Source organism: Apostichopus japonicus, chromosome 21, assembly GCF_037975245.1.
Source record: "Apostichopus japonicus isolate 1M-3 chromosome 21, ASM3797524v1, whole genome shotgun sequence".
NCBI lineage: Eukaryota > Metazoa > Echinodermata > Holothuroidea > Aspidochirotida > Stichopodidae > Apostichopus > Apostichopus japonicus.
Window position 1 is genome coordinate 3,089,661 of NC_092581.1, and position 24,028 is coordinate 3,113,688.

Genomic DNA, 24,028 nt, shown 5'->3' on the forward strand with positions numbered 1-24,028 from the left:
AAGAATGTCAGAAAACTGCTAAGAGAAAATAAACAATATAGACAAACTTTTTCCACCTATATTCCAGCTGAGAAGTCATCTTTGACTTTCCACTTTCGAGTATTTCAAAACTCTCTTTGTAAAATTGCACAAGATGTTTTTAGCTATGTTATTGTCTGAGACGCATACAAGCTAGTGCAATTTCAGTCAAATCAAAAGTAGATATTTTTGAACACATAATAGACAGGAATTAAGTGTACAATAGCCATCAAGAAATAGTACCAATGTTTGACCTATTGTGTGCTAGCATGCAGAGTAAACTATTAAAAAGACGGCCCTATACAAATCTAACATGTACGCATCGTAAGTAATGATCCAGACCTACAGAATGGATGTAAAACTTATGCCAACTTTCCTTGTGCGTTATATTCTATGGGAGCGGCAAAAACCTCACCAGATATCATGTTTTCAAAGGTATGTCAATGATGTAAGTGAATATATATATATATATATTGCCTCCAGTGAAATTACGACCTTCGTTATCAGTTTCAAACCTCTGGATATACAATCAGCATCCATACGTTAGTTGGTTAGGATGTCCGCATATAACGCGGGAGGCCCAGGTTCGAATCCCGGTGAGGCTGGAAGTTTTTTCACTGTTCTGGATGATCCAACTCACTACAATATCAATTATATATATATATAAATACATATATACATATACAGGGATGTGCCCAGGATTTCCTGAGTGCTGAGTATACTGATCTCCGTCCTGGGGGAGGGGTCTAAGAGGGAGGGGGTTAAGAGGGAGGGGGTTAAGAGGGAGGGGGTGTCCCCCTACCCTTTGAGAAATTTTTCGATTTTTCAAGGTGCTCAGATGCCAAATGCTGGCACTTGTGTAGCTTTTTTAGCACATACACTAGCTTTGCTAACAATTTACATTTTAAAATTTTTTTTTAGTGAAATATGTTACGTACCTGGTAAAAGTTATTAGTTTGTTTCAAAGAGATTTTACAAGGGACGGATTGAGAGCAGTAAGTAATGTTTCTCGCATGCGTATCTGATGCATAATTAGTCTGCATGATTTTGGCATAGGCTAGGCCCAATTTATGTTGAATATATTGTTAGGAATGTCTGGACTTTAGATGAAAATAGTGCTGGGTGGGATTCAGGGTTTTTAAGACAGTGCTGGGCGGTAATTTTTAGTGCTGGGCGGGGCCGCCCAGCGTGGGCACATCCCTGCAAATATAAATTATTAAAGATCAATATGTATATAGACATATACACCCTATACAGTGGAATTACTGGCTGGCTGGCTAGCTATTTTGCAACAGGAAAATAGGCACTCTAGTTTTAATCTTTATAACATTTTATGGCAGTAATTGGTAGTTCCTGCATTACCCCCTCCAAGGATATGGCACGTATATCAATTCCATTACACAAGTAAACTTTGACATAAACCTTAAAAAAATATTGATTTTTTTAGCTAGTAATTTATTCTATGCTACATATCTCTGTTTGATTTAAAAGTCACCGAACTGTGTACTCACAAATCTTCTTTCAAAAATGTCTTTCAAAGTAATACTTTGTCATATCTTATATATCACAATGTTATATTTTCTTAAAAAAGTCTTGAAATGAAACCAATAATAATAATAATAATAATAATCATAATATCTTAATATCTAACTTGTAAAGAAAGACAAAACTCTTTAGGGACAGATGATTAGCTCAAGGTGCAAAAGGTCAAAGGTCATGAAGTGTTCCCTACGATGATGCGCTGTCCATCAATGCTAGGAGGTCATCCCCTTTACTACTCGAGATACTGGTATCTTCTGGTATCGAAAGATCACCCATTATTTTCAACAGTTCCTTGCTCTTTGAACCCTGCAGCAGGAAAAATTAAATGAAAAAATTTCTACTCACTCTGTCAAAACAAACTTAAAATTTTTATAATTTCTATATCCATGAATAATCCATATATCTCAACTTTCTATTTCTATAATATACCTCTTTAATTAAATAACTTGTAAACATTGTTGCTATGGAGTTGGAATTCTTGGGTGTGAGCCAGTGTGCTCAGGGAGGTCAGTCAGGTTGAAGGGGAGATAAGGGGAGATGGGGTCAAGAGGGGTTAGAGATGTGTGTGTGTGTTTTTCTACAGTTTATGCTATATGTAGGCTACATTATGTGATATCGTGTGAGAAAAAGGGAGTTCACTTTGACTTTGGAATTGGCCTCATGTTGTTGTGCTGGCTGTTGGAGAAATGAATGGTGTGGCTTAGTGAAGTTACTGGAAACTTATGATGGAGACCAGAGAGGTTGAGTGATAGAATGCGGATACAAGTAGTGATAAAATAAAAGTTACAAGACATTATAAATACTCTCTCATCTTATCTTTGGATTTCTGAACTGAGTTCTACACTTCCGCAAGACACTTTGCAGCTTTCTCGCGACTATACTAATAAATCGAACATCTACTCCACACACTTAGCCGTAGAGAACTTTTCTGTTTTTTCAACCGACAACAACTACAAGTGAAACATTGATAGAGTAACCGCCAACACTGTGCTGTGCTACTTTTTCTGCACCTTTTCACAGACTGCATGTAAAACCATGTATGTAAAGTAGTTAAATGAAGATGGGAACAAAAAACATTTTAACAAAATGTGATACCACAGATACCAATTATTCCAGATGATTTCATCCTGAGGATCAACAACTTCACTCCGACAACTACAGATCTGAATATAACTCATCTAACAACCAGAAAAATATCAAATATATAACAAATTTCATTTCTGACCAAAACAGAAAGAAAAATATATTTAACTGAAGCAGGTTTGTTTCTGACATTACCTTTGTTGCATCTATTTTGATGACATTTAAGTCATACATATCAGAGGGTGGTCTCAAGGCCGCAAATTCCCTGCGGATGGAAAAAGAAAATAAATTAAACAAAATTAGGGTTGACGGTATTGTTACTTTAGTTCTTCCAACGAGGCGACCAAATGTTGAAATCCCAGCAGAATATGGAAGATTTTTTACTTATTCTACAAGTCCCCCTCTGTATCAATGCAACGAAGGGCTTGTTGTATTAATTGAAAGCTATTTAAAATCCACCGATGCAGGATTTTAACTTCCCAATTGACATGAGAATCATTTTCTTGCTACTCTTTTGAGATACAGCCCGTCTCCAGTTTAGAGTATTTTTGTGGTTTTAATGTGTCATGGCTAAAATATAAATCATACTGTAAATTCAATAACAATGAAAAATGTTGGCAAAGTAACCAACAACCATCATTGTTCACATTACATAACAACAGACTTAGTCCCCAATTTAAATTGCACTGTGAACCCTCGTGCTTAGGGTCCAATTCGTATTGTCAACAGCGGTTGGACACCAAGATTTGAACCCCACCATTAAAGTAGGATCGAGGCAGGACCAGACCTGCCTGCTCTAGGGTATCTGGATGTTTTTAAGGTACTATTCGTCCAGTTTTAACTTTCGCATTTTGAAAACTGATCAAATTAGACAATTATCTCAGAGAACTAATATACATGCTATTTCTTGAAACTTCAATATTTGGTGACTGTTATTTCACTTCTTAGCATATTTGGGGACAATGTTGACGCAAAATTTTGCTGAAGAGTTCGTTGCTCCTCTCCTGGACGTTCTGACTCTTCCAGTTACTGGAAGACATCGAGGAATGTTCAATTTGACAGCGAAATGTCTCAATTCGGAACAAGATGGTGGCAGTAATCTGTTTCTTGAAGTTTGTCGCGATGACCATTATTTGACATTTTAACAGTTTCTTGGGACAAGACTGATGTTCAGTATTGTGCACTCTCTAGGGTGATTTCAGAAGACATATTTGAAAGTAACTGATTTTCTTTCCTTTTTTAGTGAAAATACACAAACTTAGCAAGCTGCAGATAGATGAGATGGCTGTTTTCCTTTCCTATTCTATTAGAAATAGTAATTTTGAAAATAAAATTCTTCTAAACCCACCTCCCTGCTCCACCACCATCCATCCACCCTTCCCCCCCCCCTCCCCTCTCCAATTGTTCCCCCACACTCCAATTGTTCTATAGCTTAATCATCAGAATGTGAATCACCAATACCCATCACTGCTAACTTCCTTTTCGCCCTGTGACTGCAATAAAAACAAATTTGATTCTGATCAAGAAATCAGATTTCTCCTTCTTAGCCCCCCCCCCCCCCTCCCACATCTCCAGAGCAAATAACTCCGACCAGAAACTGTAAACTTACTTCTCCTCTTCTTCTGTGTTAAACATACTGATCCTAATATCGGATTCCTTTTTCGATTCTCCTTTGCTCTCCACGGCTCCCATCAGATGAGCCAACAGATTCAATTCGGCCTTCACCATAGGGTTTGGGTTAGCTGTGACCTACCAAAAAAAAAGAAAAAAAAAGAACAGTAAATATCAAAATTGTTTTCTAAATTCAGTCCTCAGAAACACATCCTGACAATGTTGTACTAAGGCATGCCGCATGTCAAACACTTTCAAACCGAAATTCCTGGATGAAATTTGTGAAATGTGGGGTCTGTGATTCAAACTCCACAAGCGTGTCACTCTGTCACCTGTGACATTTACAATCTTGGTGCTGATCTTCGTATCACTAAGATGTGTGCTCTTTTGATTAAATATCCAACCTTTTTGCTTCAAAACTTTGAAATTCTATGCTGCAATGAACTATCTTCGACCCTTCATATCAATCAATCGGGGGGTACTCATTTGTTAATCACTTACTTCTTCAACACACAGCCGCATGACGCCAGGGGGGATTATGGGGGTGAAAATCCCTCCGCCCTGGAGCCTTAGGGGCACCAAGCTTAAACAACAGGTGAACAAAACTCATTGCATTAAAAAAGTGAGAGGTCCAATATCATCAAGTAGGTGCGAGAACCAAATCTCATTGTGCTGAGTGCCCTAACACGATTGCTTGCTTAACTCCCTCTACGGGCACTCCATTTTCGACCGGACCTACCTAATCCTTGGAACCCGGGCTCCCGAGTGAATCGTTATGTCCCGCTGTCATAGGCCTGAATTTTCGCACTGTGTTTTTGCGTTACAGTTGCGTCGTTCTCTGCCACTAACCTGTTCAACGCTCTGAGCTTTCTTTTGCTGGGTCTCTGTGCTGACTGTGGTATCGCTCGGGCGTACTTTGCTGTACATATTCGTGCCGAGCTTCGTCACTCTGTCTCCTCTGACCCCCAGGGAACCCTCGTTCAGAGTGGCTGAGTATTTACCGGAGACAGGAAATTCCACCGATTTGATCTGCCTTCCATCTGAGTTAAAATATCTGGCAATAGAGAGTACACATTGTTTTTTCTCTAAGTTTACGGCATGGAGAAATATTTACAAAAAATGTTGTTGAAACTGCAGGAGGAGTGACATGATGGAGTACATGGACACATGTCACACATTTAAATTTAAATGTTATGAAATTCCTACATCGCCTACATGTGAAGTTGGCTTGAAGTGGAAACACAGACGCTTGTTTACAAAGATTCACACCCTGATAAACCTCTAGCTGCCCCATCTGAAGTTCTAGACCTCTAGAGGGTCTGCTTCAAGTTATCCTTTGAGAGAGACTGTGACATATGATGCAAAGCATAAATTTACAGATAGTACCAAATACTGACCAAGTCTGTTATCAATATGACAACCATATTAACAACAAAAGCCTGAAAATCAATATATGAAATATGAAAAGGTGCTAGAAGCCCTGGTACAAGTTTTTTTTTCTAAATACTGTGAACCATCCTTGAGCATTTCTGAGCAAATTTTTAGGACAAATCTCTAGGCCCACTGAAGGATGACCTTAGCCACCAAATTAATTTTGATATGTTGTAGGTCCCTGGTCAGCAAGAGTATGGGGTGCGACCCAAAAGTAGGTCAAGAAAAAAAGTGTCGGTGACACTCAAAATCTTTCCAGATGTCAGACAAAAATTGTATCATGGACAGTTGTCCTTAATCCAAGCTAGTTTTCATGCATTCTATGCATCCATTCTGAGCGGTGGGGATCTGGTGGGTCGGGTCGGTGGGGATCTGGTGGGTTGGGCGGTGGGGGATCTGGTGGGTCATGGCTTAGTCATCATGGGGGATCCTGGATCGTGCGCCTAACAGTTTGCAGACAGCTTGTTTGTTTTCCTAAATTAATTTCAATTTGTGAAGAAATTACTGGTTTATCTGCTCAGGCTTATTTATCAAAGTGACTGTGGACCTATCAAGACTGACATTCTGCCTATGATGTTGTCCTATATTAGCCTTTCAGGATATATGTGTAAAATCATGTATTTCACCCAAATGATCACTGTGCAACATTTTTACCTTACTGTGCCTGGAATTTCGGTGCCATACGGGACTGGTCCGCATAGTGGTAGGATAAACCTACCATTGGATGTCTGAACTTTCTCCTTCAGGAAAATAGACACCTTTAATCAATAACAAAAGAGAAAGAAGTGCGGTAATGAAAAGTGTGAAATCAACTGAACATCTAGCAATAAGAGATACCTGCCAATAAAATAAAATAAAAGAAACAACAAAAACAAATTTTTTTTTCAGTAGACTGAGATGTGTAGACTTCATCTTCTAAAGAAAACTTATGTCATTTGACCTTAAAATTCTGTGTTTTTGGCTAAAAATAGCTTTGACTAATATCTGATACTTTTCGCTACCAGTTGATCAAATCTTGATCGTAAAGATGGCGGTCCAATCTGTCACAATTTCATGTGGAAACAAATGGTTATTATATTTCCTTTCGTTTGAAAGTATTGAGGTGAAACAAATGTTTTAAAACTAAAAAAGCTACTTCATTGGGGAGTTGCTATAATCATTTACAAGGCTAAGCATGCAAACTAAAAAAACATCTATATTGAACAGACATTTTCTCTTATTTATCATTAAATTAACCAATTAACAAGCTAAGCAGACATCTTCAGTTTCAAAATTTTCACCATTATTTGAAACAAAAAACTTGACTTTAAGGGATTGAGTGTTAACTAGTACTTGTCCAATTCATACCAAATCCAAAAACCTCTCAGAAGAAGCTGTAAGAAAACCCTTGACAAATTTCATATGAAAAAAAAAAAAAAAAAATTTGTAAAAAAAAAGAAGAAAAAAGATGGGGTTAAATCGCCTCTTACATACTTTCATTACTACAACAGTGTAATTGACCAACCAAATCCCTTGATTCCTACAACCTAGTCATCTCTGCATCTTGTCAATGCACAGCTCAACGTTCTATCCAATAATTACATCGTCAGTTCCTGCAGTCTGTCCTCTTTCAAGATCCTAATGAATCAAATTCAATACTCTGTAGACCTGACCAGAATCTCAACTCCTCCCCGCTTCCTCCTATCAAGCTATAACAATGGAACAGAGCACTCGTAACAATCTGCATCCCAAAATTTGTTGTAAAGCAACGTTCACCCAAAGTGACATGTAATTGGAACAGCGACGTGAGATGCACGGTTGTATCGTTTAATCAAGAATGAGGGCGGACGAAGCCGCCGCTCAGCTCGTCACAGTTAAAAACAAAACAAGGCCATTTCCTCTCGTTTAAACTTCTTCCCTGTGACCGTGAAAACATTCAAATGGACGTCAAGGAATGTTGCCATGGTGACCGATTCAGCATCGACTGAAAATGGATGCAGTTGCGAGTCAGGATATCAGACTATCTCCCTATTAAAGCGTTGCCTAATTGGCGCAGCGAGTGGAGAGCTTTCGTTGACTAGGCAAACAATGTTCTATAGTGGTGGTGGACTTGCTCAAACAGATAGAGCTTCTAGCAGCAACTTGCGTGAAGATAAAGAAAACTAGGCTACGGATGAAAGGACCGCTGGCAGAAACTGAATATCTGAGATATATACTAGATATATTATGACGCCGGTGCTTTTAACAGAAGGCTTAGAAATTGATCGAAGGATAATTGTATGTGAGGGCTTCAGTTTAAATCTAGGTTTACAGTAACCTGTTGATTGTTTTATGTATGGCACTGAGTTAGAGAGCCTTTTGTTACTAATTTAGTGAAAATGATGAATGAATATTTGTTAATGGTTCATGTAAATGGTGGCAGTGGACGTACTGGATCGAACACAAAAGGGCCTCTAGCAGCTAGAGCGAAGATAATGGAAACACGGCTACAGATGAAAGGAACGCTCACCGTTGCCATTGAACTACATATTTGAGACATTATAATTTATAGACAATCAACATGGTGAGAGATTTCTTATGAAAGGTCTATTATAAATAGAATAGTAAGAGAGCTGTGAATCATATTACACAGGTTTAACTGTTGCTTGAATGTACAGTACTGGTTTGAAAAAAATTTTCTTTTTTTCTTTTTCTTTTTTCTTGTTAATTTGGTGAAGATGATGAATGGGTAAAATATAAGTTAATGTTTCATAAATGTGTACATCTATTCAAACACATTGATCATATACAATAAGTACACAAATTGCAGCTGTGTGGCATTACAACATCAGGTCTCCTAGCTACCGCAAGCACCGAGAGCAAGAATCCAGATTTAACTCAATGTAAGTTCAACCTTAAACATTAACTCGATCCTAGAAGAGGATCGGCACAAACAGGACAGTAAAAAAACAATGTGAAGTAACATACATGTACAGTATGCTAGTGACAAATATCTTGCAAAATAAGAGCAAAAATGAAGAGAAAAAGTCAGGCAAGATCTCATAGTATGTTACTATAATATATGTATATATCCTGGGCTAACAAGAATTCAGGATGGTGGTGAGGGTGGGAGGGGGGGGGGTGAGAGATATATTAAAGTGGACTCACCCTTGTGTGCATATCTTGAAAAAATTGCATCAGGTTATGTCTGACTAGCTGTAGTTCACCAGAAGAGAGGGTTGCATAGGTCTGATGAAAAGAGAAAGGGAGAGAAAAGTGTGGTACAGTAAACCATTTAATTTCTTATTGCAGATACAGTTTCTGGGGATAAGGGGACGGGGAAGGTGGGGGGGGGGAAGGGGAGGTGGAGGAGAAGGGGTATGTGAGAGGATTTGATGGTGTACCTTCATCTATCAGACATCCTTGGGATCAAGGGTATAGTTTTTCAAGTTTCAAGTTGATTAAATTTCAAAATAAATACATGAAAGTACATACATATAAATAGGATATGAAAAACAGTTAAGAGGTATAAATGTTCATGAAAACAGCATGAAATATATATATATGTAAAAATGATATATACATCCAAAGTTAATAGTCTTAACACTTTACCTTATTGTGTGTTCACCTATGAAACAGAAGTAGATCATCTTTCCCTCTAACCATACTGTGTGTTAATCTAGCTATGAAATAAAAGATACTCTACCCACTTTACCTTATTGTGTGTTCACATATGAAACAAAAGTAGATAGTCTTTGCACTCACCCTATTGTGTGTTCATGTAGCTCTATTAACATAAAGATATTCTTGCTACTTTACCCTATTGTGTGTACACCTATGGAGCAGAAGTAGAAACCTTTCCCTCTCACCCAACTGTGTGTTAATCTAGCTATTACACAAAAGAAGCTATCCTTCCCATGTATTCACCCAACTGTGTTCATCTACCTAACAGAACTACTGTCAATATTATCTTCATACATAACAAATTACATGTTTTTTCTAGTAACTAAAGTAGTACTTATTGCAATTCATATATTCTTTTCATTTAACCATTCTTAACACATCATGAAGTAATTCAAACTGAACCCGTCATTTGTAATATTCATGCACGCAATGAACGTGACGGAAATGAGCAATCTGCATAACTTAAAGATTTCCCTTGCAAAGTCTTCGTTTTTTTTGGCTTTCGCTCTGTTGATAAATCTCCATATTGATTTGTCCTTCAAAGTAAGAAGGAATATCTTAAAGAATCAGCTTTCTTAAATTTCCCCTTATAAATAAATGCAAAAAAATGCATTTAATCTAGTAGCAGTCCTTGACTTTTTTACCCCCAATTTGTTTACAAACCTACGTCGTTGTTGTTGCAGTGTCATGAGAACCATGTTGCAAACAGGGGTGGTAGAAGAAGGGTTCAACCTAGGGACGCAGGGGAGGGGTACACGTCAGGCGTTGGAATGTGGAGGGTCATTGATTGGAAGTGAGCAGTTATTTAAGGGTGGACAGTGGTGAAATTGTTACCAGTTCACTCTAAATACAGTACAGGGAGAGTGCTGATATTGTGAGTAGACAAGTAAGCAAGGTAAATGTTAAATACTTTACCTGTACGAGTAACTTGACTACAAAGTCTACATTTGCTCTGGTTTGCGAATTCTCCTTCACGTAAGTCAGGATGGCATCCATGTGATTGAAGGTGATGAGGAGAAGGTCGTAAGGTCGCAGGCAGAGGGACACCTGGTACTTCACTGCCATGGTCATTAAGTCATACAGCTATGAAAAAACAAAACAAGAATAACACAAAATTACAAAATTTGCAAACATACTTTAAATGTATGTATTTTAGATCCTCCTGCAAGCAGGAACACAAGAAGAAGCCATCATTGGCTTATCAAAGCCACAAGCTGACCTAAGTCAGTCTCTTACATTCATAGTTTAACGTCCATGATTATGAATTGTCAACAACTCTGTAACTAGACGACATACATTAATCTGGGAGTGACTCGAACCGGGGACCTTATGATTGAAAGGCAACGGTGTTAACCACTGAGCTACAGTAACACTCCAATGCATAGAGACACAACGACAAAAATACCAATTTGGTCTTAATTCATATGAATTCTCTCAATTTATCTATTTTGCTGCTAACTTTCAAACCAAATTGAAGAAATTTCCTTTCTAATCAAACCTTCCTACTCATTTTTAGAAATACAGGCGTTGCGGCCGTTGCCTTATTAAAATGCTTTCGATCGTTGTTCTTGTGGAGTTGATTGTTAATGTAATATGAAAGGCAAGTTGAAAATGCCAAAATGTTGAAGAAATAATCATATTATTAAAACTCAAAACTCAAACATTAAAACTCAAATACTCTTAACTCATTTAAAAGAAAACTCAAGCATTACCTTTTAAATAATAGTACAAACCACCCACGCTGAGTTGTTACATTGTCTCTTTGTATGGATTTGCTTTTACCTTTCTTCACTTCCTCTTTATTTTTTTCTCTGTATTTCCTTATCTCTTTACTCTCTCTGTACTTATGTGATTTTTTAAATTTTCTTTTGTTTGTTAAGGGTCCAGACTTTGAAAAGTCTCTACTTACTTCTGGTTCCTCCACTTCCATTATAGCATAGTTTGAACTTTGTTTATTGTTATTTCATCATAATGTGAGTAAATTACTCATTGACTGTGTTACTGTTTATATATATATGGAAAGTGGAAAATAAACTTGAAACTATTAGAATATTGCAAGGTATTAAAGCATTCAGTTGCAGACTTGTACAGCTACTTTAGTAGATGGTTTAAACCATGTACCGGATCAAAAACAAGGGAGAGTGGAAAACGAAGGAAAAAGGCAAATATTTTGTTGACGTCTTTGTATGACATCACACCTGTTTGCCTCTGGTTCATTTCTGTTACAAAACACACAAACTCTCCAAGATAACATCTTGACAATAGGCACGCAGGAATTGAACGATACTTTCACCGAGTGTAGTTAAATTAAATTCCTCTCTTTAAACAAGCTAAAATTAAACCTCTCTGACAAATTAATTTCTCATGATGTTTACAAAGTCTACAGCAATTTCTCTCAGCATGTTTCCCAATAACTTAAACCTCAGTCGACAAAAAAAATCCTGTAAAGCCAAACTGCAGACTGAAGCACAGTGTTTACAAGGTTGAGAGATGACAGGAATATTTCCCAGACTTTGTATAAATTACATCACACATACTGTACCTAGACATTTACATCAACGACAACCATATCGGGTAGGTAACCTCCCGTTAAATTTCCTTCCCTTAGCTATATATCAGTCATCGTTGTCTGAAACACAGTCTAATGTGCATAAAATGTTTACAGCCCTATCAAGGGAATTTCTAATGAACCTGATAACCTGTAGACATTAAAATGACATTCTGTACCATATTACATGTTTGGCTTATATTGTATTACTGTACATTGTTCTAGCTAGGTGCATGGGGTTCAAGATTACAGTTCTAAGGGAAAATGTCTCTAAGGTAGAAACATCTACTATCAACATCATACTTGAAACAAGCCCAGTACTCACACTTGTATTGTAACATGTATAGTATGTAATAGTGCCCAGTATTCATAATCTCCCTCGTGCAATTGTACTCATACTCATGAGCCCGCTGGTACTTGGGACATGGGCCCGCTGTTTGGGACATTTTGAAAATTCTAGTATCGATAAATCATACTGTAGTATTAAAGTCTATAAACTTAAGAACAGTTTGTATTCCAGTAAATTTGTACTGAACCTGTACTAATACTCCCCATCATGGATTTACGCTCTTAATCCTGCCCTGGGTATTTAGAAGAAAAAAATTTTCAGTTCGATGGTCTTACTTTTTGGTGGTTTGGAAAAATAGAGTACCAAAATAAACTCAATATGTGCACTAGAGTAGAGATCAAGGGTAGGTTTGGTAAATAGAACCAGCTGTAGGTGAGTAAAACTACTGTACCTCCAGAAATTTGGTTGTCTGGGACGATCAGCCTACGGTTAAAAATATGCTCTCCTAGTGCAAGATGATTCACTACCCTTACATAAAAAACAAGCTTACAAGATGCTTGCGATATGCTTGCTATATGCTTGTACAAGCCTGCTGTACGTTAACATGTATCGCACCCAGCCACGCAAGCATGCAGAAGCTTGCAACAGCAGGCTTGCGCAACTTTAGCTCAGGGAATGTGAGCTTGTAGTATATTTCTGCAAACTTGAACAACCATAGCTCTGGATATGTAAGCTTGCATAAGCTTGGAGCAGATTTCTGCAAGCTTGCATATAGCTTTAACGAAGACTGAACTTATATGTAACTTTAGTACTAGTGACAGTTGAAGGACGACACCCTCCCCCCCCCCCCCCCTAAATATGACAGTACAACTTCTGAAAGAATTCTGAAAGAAAAACATAGAGCCATGTATGTCAGTGCATGTAGTGTATAGGACCCACTGAGTAAGAAAGCTACATACATGTTGCTATAAAGAACACCAAACCCTTTTGCTCAACTGGCAAAACCTTCAGGCAAAATTTTTTCACAATTTGCAATGTCATCGATTTTTTAATATTAACAGGATCATGTCAGTAATCTCCCCAAATTTTACTTCCATCAAAATTGTCACTTAAATTGCCACAATGGTAATTGCAACAGCGAATGATCCCCCTAAGGCCGAATGTAACTCTCCCTCATGGTGGCTTTATTTATCTCACTTTTGAAGAAAATTAATGTGAAATCGCTGTAGCCTCTTGAAAGTGTCTTCTGCAGGTCTCTTCATTATAGCATCTTGAAAACATCTTGGTGAAAGATAATATCCCTCGGAAAGTAGTTTTCGTCCCAGAAGATGTAATCAGATCCTGACAACTGTTAAATTTTTAAAGAGTGGGAATCTGGCAACCAGTTGAAAATTAAAGCGGTACAGATAGTGAAAAGAAGAGTGCGTTTGTTTTGCTATCTGACCGAGGACTTGAACAAAAGAATGCCAGGTCCTCGGTTGTGATTTCTAAAGAATCACCACGTCCTCGAAAGAATTCTATTGTTATGGGGTATTGTTAAGGTTAGGGTATGTGGATTTGAACAATGGAAAATACAATGGGGTCCTCGGTCTGAATGAAACACAAACATGTGTGTGTGTGTGTGCTAGGCCCCCCTTTTTTGAGACCTCAAAGAGACCAGGGAGTAGGGCTAAGAATCTGAGGTGAACACTTTTGGGTACACGTATACTCAAAACCAATCCATCTGTGTAAAAGTTTCAACATGTTACGGTACCATGGAAACTTTTTCATCACAAAATGCAGTCATTTGCTCCATTTTTGTTCAAAACTCACAGTAACATTTTACTAAACCTGCAAATGTAAAACAAAAAATTCATGTATTTACTGTGCCTACATTGTTTTGAGTCATTTTTTTCTCATTTAATCCAAGTAAGGGAAACAAAATAATCATAGTGCACCTTTCATGATAAAGAAATATGACAAGTTTTTACTTGCTTGTCAGTTATGTCACAAATATGATTTAGGGTAAATATTTGTATAAAAGCTCCTATTTGTTTCCTATTTGTGTCCTATTTATAAATTTTGTAATTTATACTGGAATAAAGAAATTGAAAAATAATACTAATTTGATTTAAAAGAAATTGCAAGTACAAGAGTCATTGAAATTCCACCATGCAAATTTAACAAGTCAAATATAACAGGACTGTACAGTATGTGTTATCCCTAAGCCTACATTATATAACAATTCAGATCTAAATAATGTAGTTAAGGTCCCCCCTTATTTCTAACTTGGTGATAATGAATTGAATTTAACCGATCGATGCCATTCGTGGATGCATGATCACATGACGGTGAAACAACTCGCTGATTGGTTGCTTCGTCAATGTGCAGCAACTGTGACCTCACAGATTTTCCATCATCCATACAAGTATACATGTGCATAATTAAAATTGTCAAACCGTCTACTGCACACATTTCTCTGTCTCACTGTACAGGTAAATGCAGCTTCCACTCTTCTATTCAAAGTACTGTAGACTATGGTAAGGAAGCAGAGAACGTTACTAATATTCACTACATACATTTTTAGGGTGCGTTACTCCTCGGGTTACTGTACACTTGTTAATGAAATCTTCAACATTTAGTGAAATTTCTTTGCATTCCGGTTAACTATTGATATTTAGTTAAAAATAAATCTAAAAACTGTATTGAAGTTGTCAGTTGAACTTTAAAATTTAACACAGTACAGATTTGTACTTCAAACTGCCTGAACGATACAGAAACTACAGTAGATGTTTCTTTGTTGGCAATAAAGGAATATCATTTAAACTTATGACTATATCCACCACCCCCAAAAAGACTTTTATTACTTTGATGTGCACATTTATTTTAAATACTTGTCAATTTTCAATATTCCTCTCTCTCTCTCTCTTTAAACTGATACTGTACGTTTTGTTCAGAATTTGGCAATTCTTTGACTCAGATACAAACAAATCGTTTAAATGCAAAAAAAGTTGAGAATTAATAAAAAACTACAAACATTTCAGGTTCTTTATTTTTTCGAAGTGGAATTGCCACATTTCGTGATTGTTTTTCCTTCATTTTAGTGGCTTCACAAATTTATTTGTGCTACAATATCATATCAATTGTTAATGCATCTTCATGCTCAACAAGTTCTTGTTTGATTTTTAAGAAAAGCAATTATTTGAAAGCTTCCTCTTAAAGTTATTTCTGGTTTTAGCCACCCCCCCTCCAATTCATTTGTGACATTTGAATACTATATAAGTTGGGTTCAGAAACATAAAGGGTGTTACAGATTTAGAATGAAATATCATGGGAAGAAAATACAGTTTGCCAATGCTAATACACGTACCGCTTTAATGTAGGGGAGCGTGTAACAATCAGTCTAAGTTATAGAAAGCCAAAATACTATGCAATCTCTACTCTCTCCTGAGTAAACATGCAGGCATTGACTTATTGTATGTCAGGTACACTAGAGGTATACTTTGATGTGACTTTAACAGTGTGCATAATATCATCAAATATCACACAGAATATGTGATCATGTCTAAATGCACCAAATTATGTAGTAATTCACAGGTTTATTCTGTTACTCGATCTGCCTTGAAGAGAAGAAACTTCATTTGGCAAACTAATCCGGCAGCCTTGCACTTCAACAGGTTTCATGATTCTACTCTCATACATATCCCAGTATATGTACAGTATGTGTGCTATGTATAATAACTTGATCATGCATTAATAGAGATGATAGTGGAGAACTTATCAAGCTCGAAAAACTTTCAAAACGATCGTCAAGGCACACACGCACAAAACAAAAAGTGACAGTTTCTGTTATAGATTTATCAGTATTTTAGAGAAGGATTAATGAAATCATGATATCACAGCCATACAATGGCAATCCCATCATGTGTGTGCGTATGTATGTGTGTACATATATGTATGTATACATGTACTGTAGTAGTCATTGAGTTACCATACATACATGTAAGGATACAGAGATAGACTTTATTGTGACTTTGTTATGAAATACATAATGTACAAGATGCCATCAAATATTTCACATTATATGCGATGTATAAATGCCACAAGCTGCAGCGTAATAATTCACATATTTTACAGTATGTTGCCAAAATACACACACATTCGTGAATTGCAGTAATTATCTAAAGTTTCACTCTTGCAGTTGAACAAACCTTTTTGGTTGTTTCAAACACAATTCCTAAAAGGTATGCTATTTATAGAATTTGCATCTATAGATCTACTTACAGATAGATACATAACTGAGAGATTACAAAAGGAGGACCAAAAAAAACAATCAGAAAAATGTTTGTCAAAGGTCATTGGATGATCTTTGAAATCTTAAACAATGAAAGCTGTTTATCAGACACTGAATAGTTTAGCTGCATTTGCCCACATTCAAACCTATAGACTGGTATATACTGTACTGTAGTACTTATATCCAACTAATAAGGATTCTCATTTATTACTTACTACTACTGTGATTAATTGCTAAAAGAACCTTCATCATTTGTTGTATCATAAATTTTCACTTTTCAATGTAAAAGTGAAGTTGAATGTCAGAAACGTTTGTCATCTTTCGTACTGGCATATATATGGCACCAAGTACACAGTCTTACAGTGATTCACAGACCAATTAGGGAAGCTTGTTAAACAGGAGGTTCACACTCTGTGTGCAAGGAGCAACGTGGAGTCTTAATGCAAGAGCCTTCATTTTGCAGTCATTTTAAATCGCTCTGAGATGTTTAATTTTGTTTAAGCAGTCACCATGACATTATCCGACATATATCCCATCACATGAATTATTTTAGCATTAGCCTTACAGTTACAAGAAATTTGAAACACTAGAAAATCCCAAAGCTTACCAAATTTTGATATTAACAACGATGACAGGCGACTAGGATACTTGTCTCCCTGCTAAGTCATAAAATATAAAAGGATGATTTATTTCAGAGTATATACATGCTACAGTTTGTGATCCCTTACAAACTAAGCTTGTTGATCCCTGATATTATACCGGTGCTGTGGCCGAGTGGATAAAGGCGGGTGGCATTTGAAGCAATGAGGCTTAGCAATCGGGAGGTTCCGGGTTCGATACCCGGCGGGGTCATAGTAAACTGGGTTTTTGATCCAAGAGCAATCTACGGTTTTCCCATCTGAAATGACTTTCTAAAATGCAAAGATTCCAAATTTGTGTTAAATTGGAAGCCATTCGACATTTAAGCTGTAATCCTTAAGCCCTTGCGTGTTTCTTCCACATTTGTGGTTGCTTCAGCGTCATAAAAATTACTGCTGATTATTATTATTATTATATATTAATAATGACGCAATGGTAACAAGCTATAGAACTACAAAAACAAAGCCACCACACAAAACTTAAAGTAATCTTCCATAAAACATACTGAACATGCTCCCCCCCCAACCTCCCTCAATACCCAGTCCTCAGCACATACAATACCTACAAGACTTTCTCTTCCTTGGCACAAAGACACAGCATTCAACCCAAAAAACCACATCTTCAAAGAGTGTTTTAATGGATCAGAAATTTAAATTTTTAATTTCATACATAATACATAATATTACATAAACTCAAGACTTCAGGCAGCCAGAATGAAGAATGCATTTCTCTAATGGAAGTTTTGTTAGATTCCTGAGGGAGGAAGGCTGTCTGTTGTTGCCAAAATTAACAAAAACGAGCGAGGTTTCAAAACTTCTTAGGGGTGGGCTGATCGTAAAAGGATTAGAAAATATAATTCCATTTTCAGTACTCTTAATGTCAAGCCTCCATTTTTTGGTTAACTTTCCTCATGAGAATATTCTTGCATGTCACCAGTTTGAAAAAAAATTAATCTCAAAATTGACTACTGAATGATTAATAGGTCTTGCATTTCTATGGCAAGCTGACAATTTTGTTCAAAATTAGGAGAGCAGTGTGCAGTGTTGCCTTAAAGGTATACATGGATGTAAAGTTACACTAATACACTGTATATCTAGACTATACATTCGTGTGAGAGCATTCACAAAGTCATGAGTTGCCATTTGCATGAAGTGAAACCAAGAGCAAAATAATTGGTAATTTGTTTTCTTAGAAAGAAAGTGGACTACTACAACCACTTACATTATTCAGTATGTTATTTCAGTATTTTTAATTCAGTATATTATTCAGTATGGAATCCTTAGTTTGAACAAAACTATGCTGCAGCTACAATAGCATTGAAATATAAACTGCAGGTACTGTAGTCTGTACAGTAAGCACTAAACAAACAAAAATTATACATAAAATAAAATTCCATAAAAACTCTGGAAAGATCAAATGATGTTGAGTGTCATAATAAAGTTAAAAGAACATGTTTTGGTTGAGTTACAACGTTATTACAATTGATAACACAATGGATGCACTTGTAACATTAACATGTAGGCCTGGACTGACTGAGGAGTCGACCTTCTCAGCTTTAAAGGAGCAACCCAGAGATGATCCCAGATCTTGAAAACTGAAAGAGCTTTAGAATTAGTAGAATTACTGTTTTCTTGGAAATATAGATCTTAAAGTCTTGAATTCTGCCTACTATATTTAAGTAGGCATAAAGTGGACATTACAACTTGTAGAGCCCTGGATTATAAATCCAGCAGTCATTGTGTATGGATATGAATTAAATCCACACTGTCCGGACAGTCCAGGTTCCTGGTCTTTTGCTGCTTTAAACGTTATACTTTAGCACATTAGTTGTGAGGAGACAGGTAAGTGAGTAAGCAAAGTAAGTATTTTTAATAATGATCTGTTTCAAGTGCCTCGACATTTACTCTCAACCTCTCCTCTTGTGTACACATAAAGTATCCACAAAGGCAACAGTCTTGTCTTCGAGTTTCCAGATGGCTTTGAAGACATTCAAAATGCAGTGCTAGGTGATTCTGAGAACATTCTAAATCATTTTGTTTTCTCACTTTTTGTAATAACTTTGGAGATTTTGGCATTGTTTTTACACTAGATCCGGATCAGATCCACTGATGTTATCTCTCCAGGGTATAATAAAACAGTGATCCAGACACACTAACACTCAAGTCATACTCGGATCCTCTCAAGTCACTGACCGGATGTCGGGTACATCGAGATCCAGATCTAGTGTAATGTTCAGCAGCCTTTCTAACAAGCAGAGTTCAATGTGACTTTGAACAAATCAATGTTTTCAATTTGATGGCCTAATTCTAGTGATTTTTTAAGGAACTGGCACTTCAATATTACCTTTATGCCATACAAGGAATTACTCTATGTAAAAAAAGACTATATCATCCATACGTACCAGCCAACATGTTGTGTAAAAACAGACTGTACACTGCGATACACTAGACTGTGCAAAGATGGAACATACTGTACTAAACAGCCGTGTGCACATGTTATAGATTTATTGATTGTTGAAACTTTGCCGATTCCTTCAGTAGTTTTTTTCTTACAGATTGAAGTAAGATTTCTCATTGTTTGGTCACTGTAAACATTGTCAGCACACACTTTGGCAAGAATATATACTGCATACTTGCCAAACGTTATTGTATGCTGAGAGTTTTCAGTTTCAGTTACCATGGTTACATCACATTATTTTAACCAGAAGATTGCTCACGTCTTAATATATTCATGTAGTTTATTTTTTTATTATACAGTATTAAAAAAAATTCTTCCAAAATGTCAAGTCATGCTAAAATCAATAATAATAAGAAAAAAGATAAACCTTACGATGTATGTAAAGTACGAAACTAAACAACATAAAGCAGCTGGATTTCAGCGACTTTCATTCCTTATTTACATAATCACTGAGCAGAGCTGTATAAATTGCCGCCCATTTTGTACACATTATTTGAAAAATAGATGTTATCGTCCTTTCATGGAATATGACGTATCAAAGGTATTATAATTAGCATGCAAGTATTGAGCAAACTTAGAGAAGTGGACGTCAATGACCCGAGAAAGAAAAGGAAAAATAAATTAGGGATATGTACAATTCTGTGCAATAATGTAAAACCCGAGAGGCCCAGACCAAGGTGTTTTGTTATGAAATATTGTTATCAAAGAGATTTAAAAATGGTGTTCAACCACCTCATGTACACTAAATACTGTCATGTTCTCATTTTCAATCCAGAAAAAGCCTTCATTTTATGAAAATTGGTTTGGTATTTAAATGATAGGCTAGGAAACTGGTGTTTAGATTTTGAGAATACAGTAATATTAAAAAGAGATAACAAAACTTATGTTTGAAACTATCATAAAGATTAGTCTGTAATAAGAAATATATCGGTCTAAAATCCTGTCCCGGTAGCTTTGTTCCGTTGCGGAGACTTAATTTTATTCGGAAGAGTAAATTGTTCGATTTTGTGGTGTCATGCCGGGACAACAGATCAAAAGGTCATTCCTCTTTCTGATTATTTCTCACTGATGAAATTAGGACTCCTCCACAACTGATATAACTGTTTTATTTTTGATTAAATCACTTGATGATACCTTTAATACCAATAAGTAACATCCAATGACATAAATGAATTATTTCCCTAAGGAATTATTTCCCTAAGGAATTATTTCCCTAAGGAATTATTTCCCTAAGGAATTATCAGGGGATAATTTTGATCTATTTGTGTGTGTGTGTGTGTCTAGTAGTTTTGAAGGCACTTAAAATTTGTCTCAAATAAAAGACAAAAACATACATGTACTAAAAATGCATATATCTTTGCACTTGTGTAGCATTTCATCACATCTTGCGATTCGATAACGGATAAAAAAAATTCCACTGTATGCAGGGATGTGCTCAGGAATATTTCAGTGCCGGGCTGATTTGTGCGATAGTGTGATCCACGCCCTGGGGGAGGGGTCTCAGGGTTGGGGGTTGCCCCTCCCCTTTGGAAAATTTTTGCAAATGAAATATGCTTAGATGGCAAATGGTGCAATCTTGTCAGTACAGCACACTTAAGCTTAACAGTACATACAGCACTGTATTATATTTTACATCTTGAGAAAGTGTGCATTTTTAACTGAAATTATGAAACCTAAATTGGCCCTAATTGACCTCAGCTATGTGTAACTTTCATAAACTTTAACCAGCATACAGTACTTTTTATTTCTCTGAGATTTTTTATCAACTTAAATCATCATTTTAAGCAACAACAACAAATTAAAAATAAAAAACATTCATGGGTAGATAATAAATTTGTAAGGGTTTTCATTAATAATTATTCAACAGAACGTTCACAGTATGCTCACAATTTTCACTTTGTTTCATTTTCTTACATATGTATTAAACACTTTAGACGACCCCCAATTAAATAATGTAACCAACTAACACTATACATGATGGTAGCCCAAGTTAGGCCGTACTACCCAGGCCTATATCACACAAACAATTAGCAACAAAGTCATGGCAAGTAAATTTAACCTTTGGTGAGTTGAATTTTAGCCTTGGTCGCCAGTTGGCGATTTGTATTAAAACACTTTGTCATGGCCTGCTTCTCCATAGTTATTAATAACCTGATCAAGACTGGACTTGACCAAGATCAAGAGTTTTTCTTTCTTAAGACTTACCTTATCCATACTGGCCGTGTTCAAACGCATGATAGAAGCGTGCGCAAGTCTGTCAAACACTGTTCTCATAGCCTTCCGTGAGTAGGTATCTTGAGGTTTAAACAATTCTTCCATGAAACGTCTGTTAAACATTGTGCCAATGATGTCGTTCATAACTGAAAATATATAAAATCGCATACAGTACTTGAGCACTGCATTTAGCAACATACTCTGCCTGTTAATGCAACCATATCTTTCTGTAGGGAATCTGGGGATAATATTGTTTTTGACATTACCCCTCCTCCCTCTTCCCCAATGTTGACATGAAAGGTTAGTACATATATTATACTTTTAATGGAAGGCATTTTGAAGGTCTCCTACTGTCTTGATGGTCCTAGGTTTTCAAATACTAAAAGTTAAAACACTTAAGCCTGAAACATGTATTTTGTCCCAGACAAAATGTATGGACTTCCTAAATAGTGGACTTTAAATTTAGAAGAGAGAGAGGGGTGGTTGGGGGGGTGGAAATTGACACTGGGAACTATGTTCAATTATAGGCATCAGAGATCGATGAGAAAGGACAAAGTCAAGTCAAGAGGGGAAAATAGGGGATTGGGTAATCAATGTGTAGCCTATATTGAGTTCATCTCCTTTGTTACAAAACCACTGCTTGATAGGCTGCCTGGTCTTGAAAACTGGGGTTCATTTGATTACCTTCAAATAGTAGTAGACAGATTATACTGTAAAGCTGCGTTCTATAAAGTTTTTAGGCCACGACCCAACCAAGACTTTAAGCATTCTGCCAATGTGACAGATGGAACTACTTCCTTGCCATCAGTTCATCGATCTTTGTCTTGAACTTGAAGAGACTGCAATGCAATCCTGAGATTAGCACAGCGGGCCACTGATCTCTGTCAGTATTTACTACATGAACAATAAGTGCCACCATGTTCTGTGGTAAATAATTTTAGAAGGACTAGGCCACTTAACAATTTCCCATACATACTTAAAAAAATTGTTTCCCAACTTTTCATTGTGACTTAAATATTTGCCCTTTTCAATACTGAGCCCGTGTTACTTGTCACTTGGCGTAAGTTAGGCATTACTTGGGCTGGGCCTTAAGCATAGCTAAATTTAGGCCTAAATAAATTCTTTTCCAATATGAACTTAGGCTAGGCATATGCACCATTAGCCGTCAGGACAGTTTATGTTAGTTCATCTTGGCCTCAGTAATTAAGTAGGCCTAGGCCTAATAACATTTGCATTGATATTAAAATTAGGCTAAGGCTTAGTTTGCCGCTAGCCTAAAGTCTTCTGCACAACCATTACCTTTCTTCGCTTTATCGTCTGGGATGTTTTGAGCCCGTAATCTTTGATCCAGTATGTACAACATCTCACCCCCGAGATTGATGAAGAGAATAGGAAGTGATCTGAGCGACATTTTGTTAATTTATACAAGCTTCGATGTGTATGTTCAAGGACAGTATATCAAACTTGACTGTCGTCTGTACACTGCCTATGCACGACACGAAATACAAGTGCAGACTGCGGAGCTCGCGCGCTGGGCTGAAAATATCAACAAGGATTAAAGCGTGTGTTATCTCCAAGGCACATTCTAACAATTTGAAGATAGCAAATCTAGTCAGACAACGGTTTCATTCGAAGTTTAGCCACAGTCGTTTATGAGGCGCTATTTAAGATTGTTAAGAACAGAAAACAACGATGCTGATATTCCAGAAAGCGTAAGGTTACTAAAAGTGTGGAAAGGGAGCAGACGCGGTAAGAGATAAAATGACTTGTATTAGCATGGAGGGAGACTGGAACTAAGATTATGGGGAGGTCAGAAACATAGCTAGAAATAAAGAAAGCATCGGAGATTGGCGGGTCTTATGTATACTGCAGTGTAACGGCGATTCAGACGCAAGGTCCATTTGACAACAATTTTTTCCTCATTTTTCGAGTCTGCGTTCAGGTCGTAGCCAGGCCAGTTACGTAGGAACGCACCCACCCCAACTTCACATGCTACAAGACACCCGCTAAGTGTTGTTCCCATGTTTAAAAATTAGTGCCCTTCCTTAAATTCTGGGTTTTATGAATAAGGAATTATGTTTATGTTGTTTTATTGGCAAATCCAGTGCTGTGAACTTTCTCTGAGAAATCGAAAATGACGATATAAGAAAAAATATTTTTTTGATATTCTGGTTCAACCAGAATATCATGACTGGTTCTCCAAATTCTCCCGTTCAAAATACCATGTAACTTGCAAGCTCGATCGAGCAAAATCGGTATTTTTAACCACTTATTTTTTTAG

General features: G+C 36.8%; 1 protein-coding gene across 1 annotated transcript; it reads right to left on the bottom strand.

Annotated features, from left to right (window-relative positions):
• Positions 1-44: 44 nt before the first annotated feature.
• Positions 45-23,324, bottom strand: LOC139962743 (protein OSCP1-like). Its single transcript, XM_071963030.1, has 9 exons — positions 23,047-23,324; positions 21,739-21,893; positions 10,243-10,410; positions 8,812-8,892; positions 6,340-6,443; positions 5,104-5,308; positions 4,253-4,392; positions 2,839-2,908; positions 45-1,866 (listed from the first exon to the last, which is right to left on the bottom strand). Exons 1-9 carry the CDS (start codon positions 23,156-23,158, stop codon positions 1,747-1,749), a joined length of 1,155 nt encoding a protein of 384 aa, XP_071819131.1. The 5' UTR covers positions 23,159-23,324; the 3' UTR covers positions 45-1,746.
• Positions 23,325-24,028: the final 704 nt, after the last annotated feature.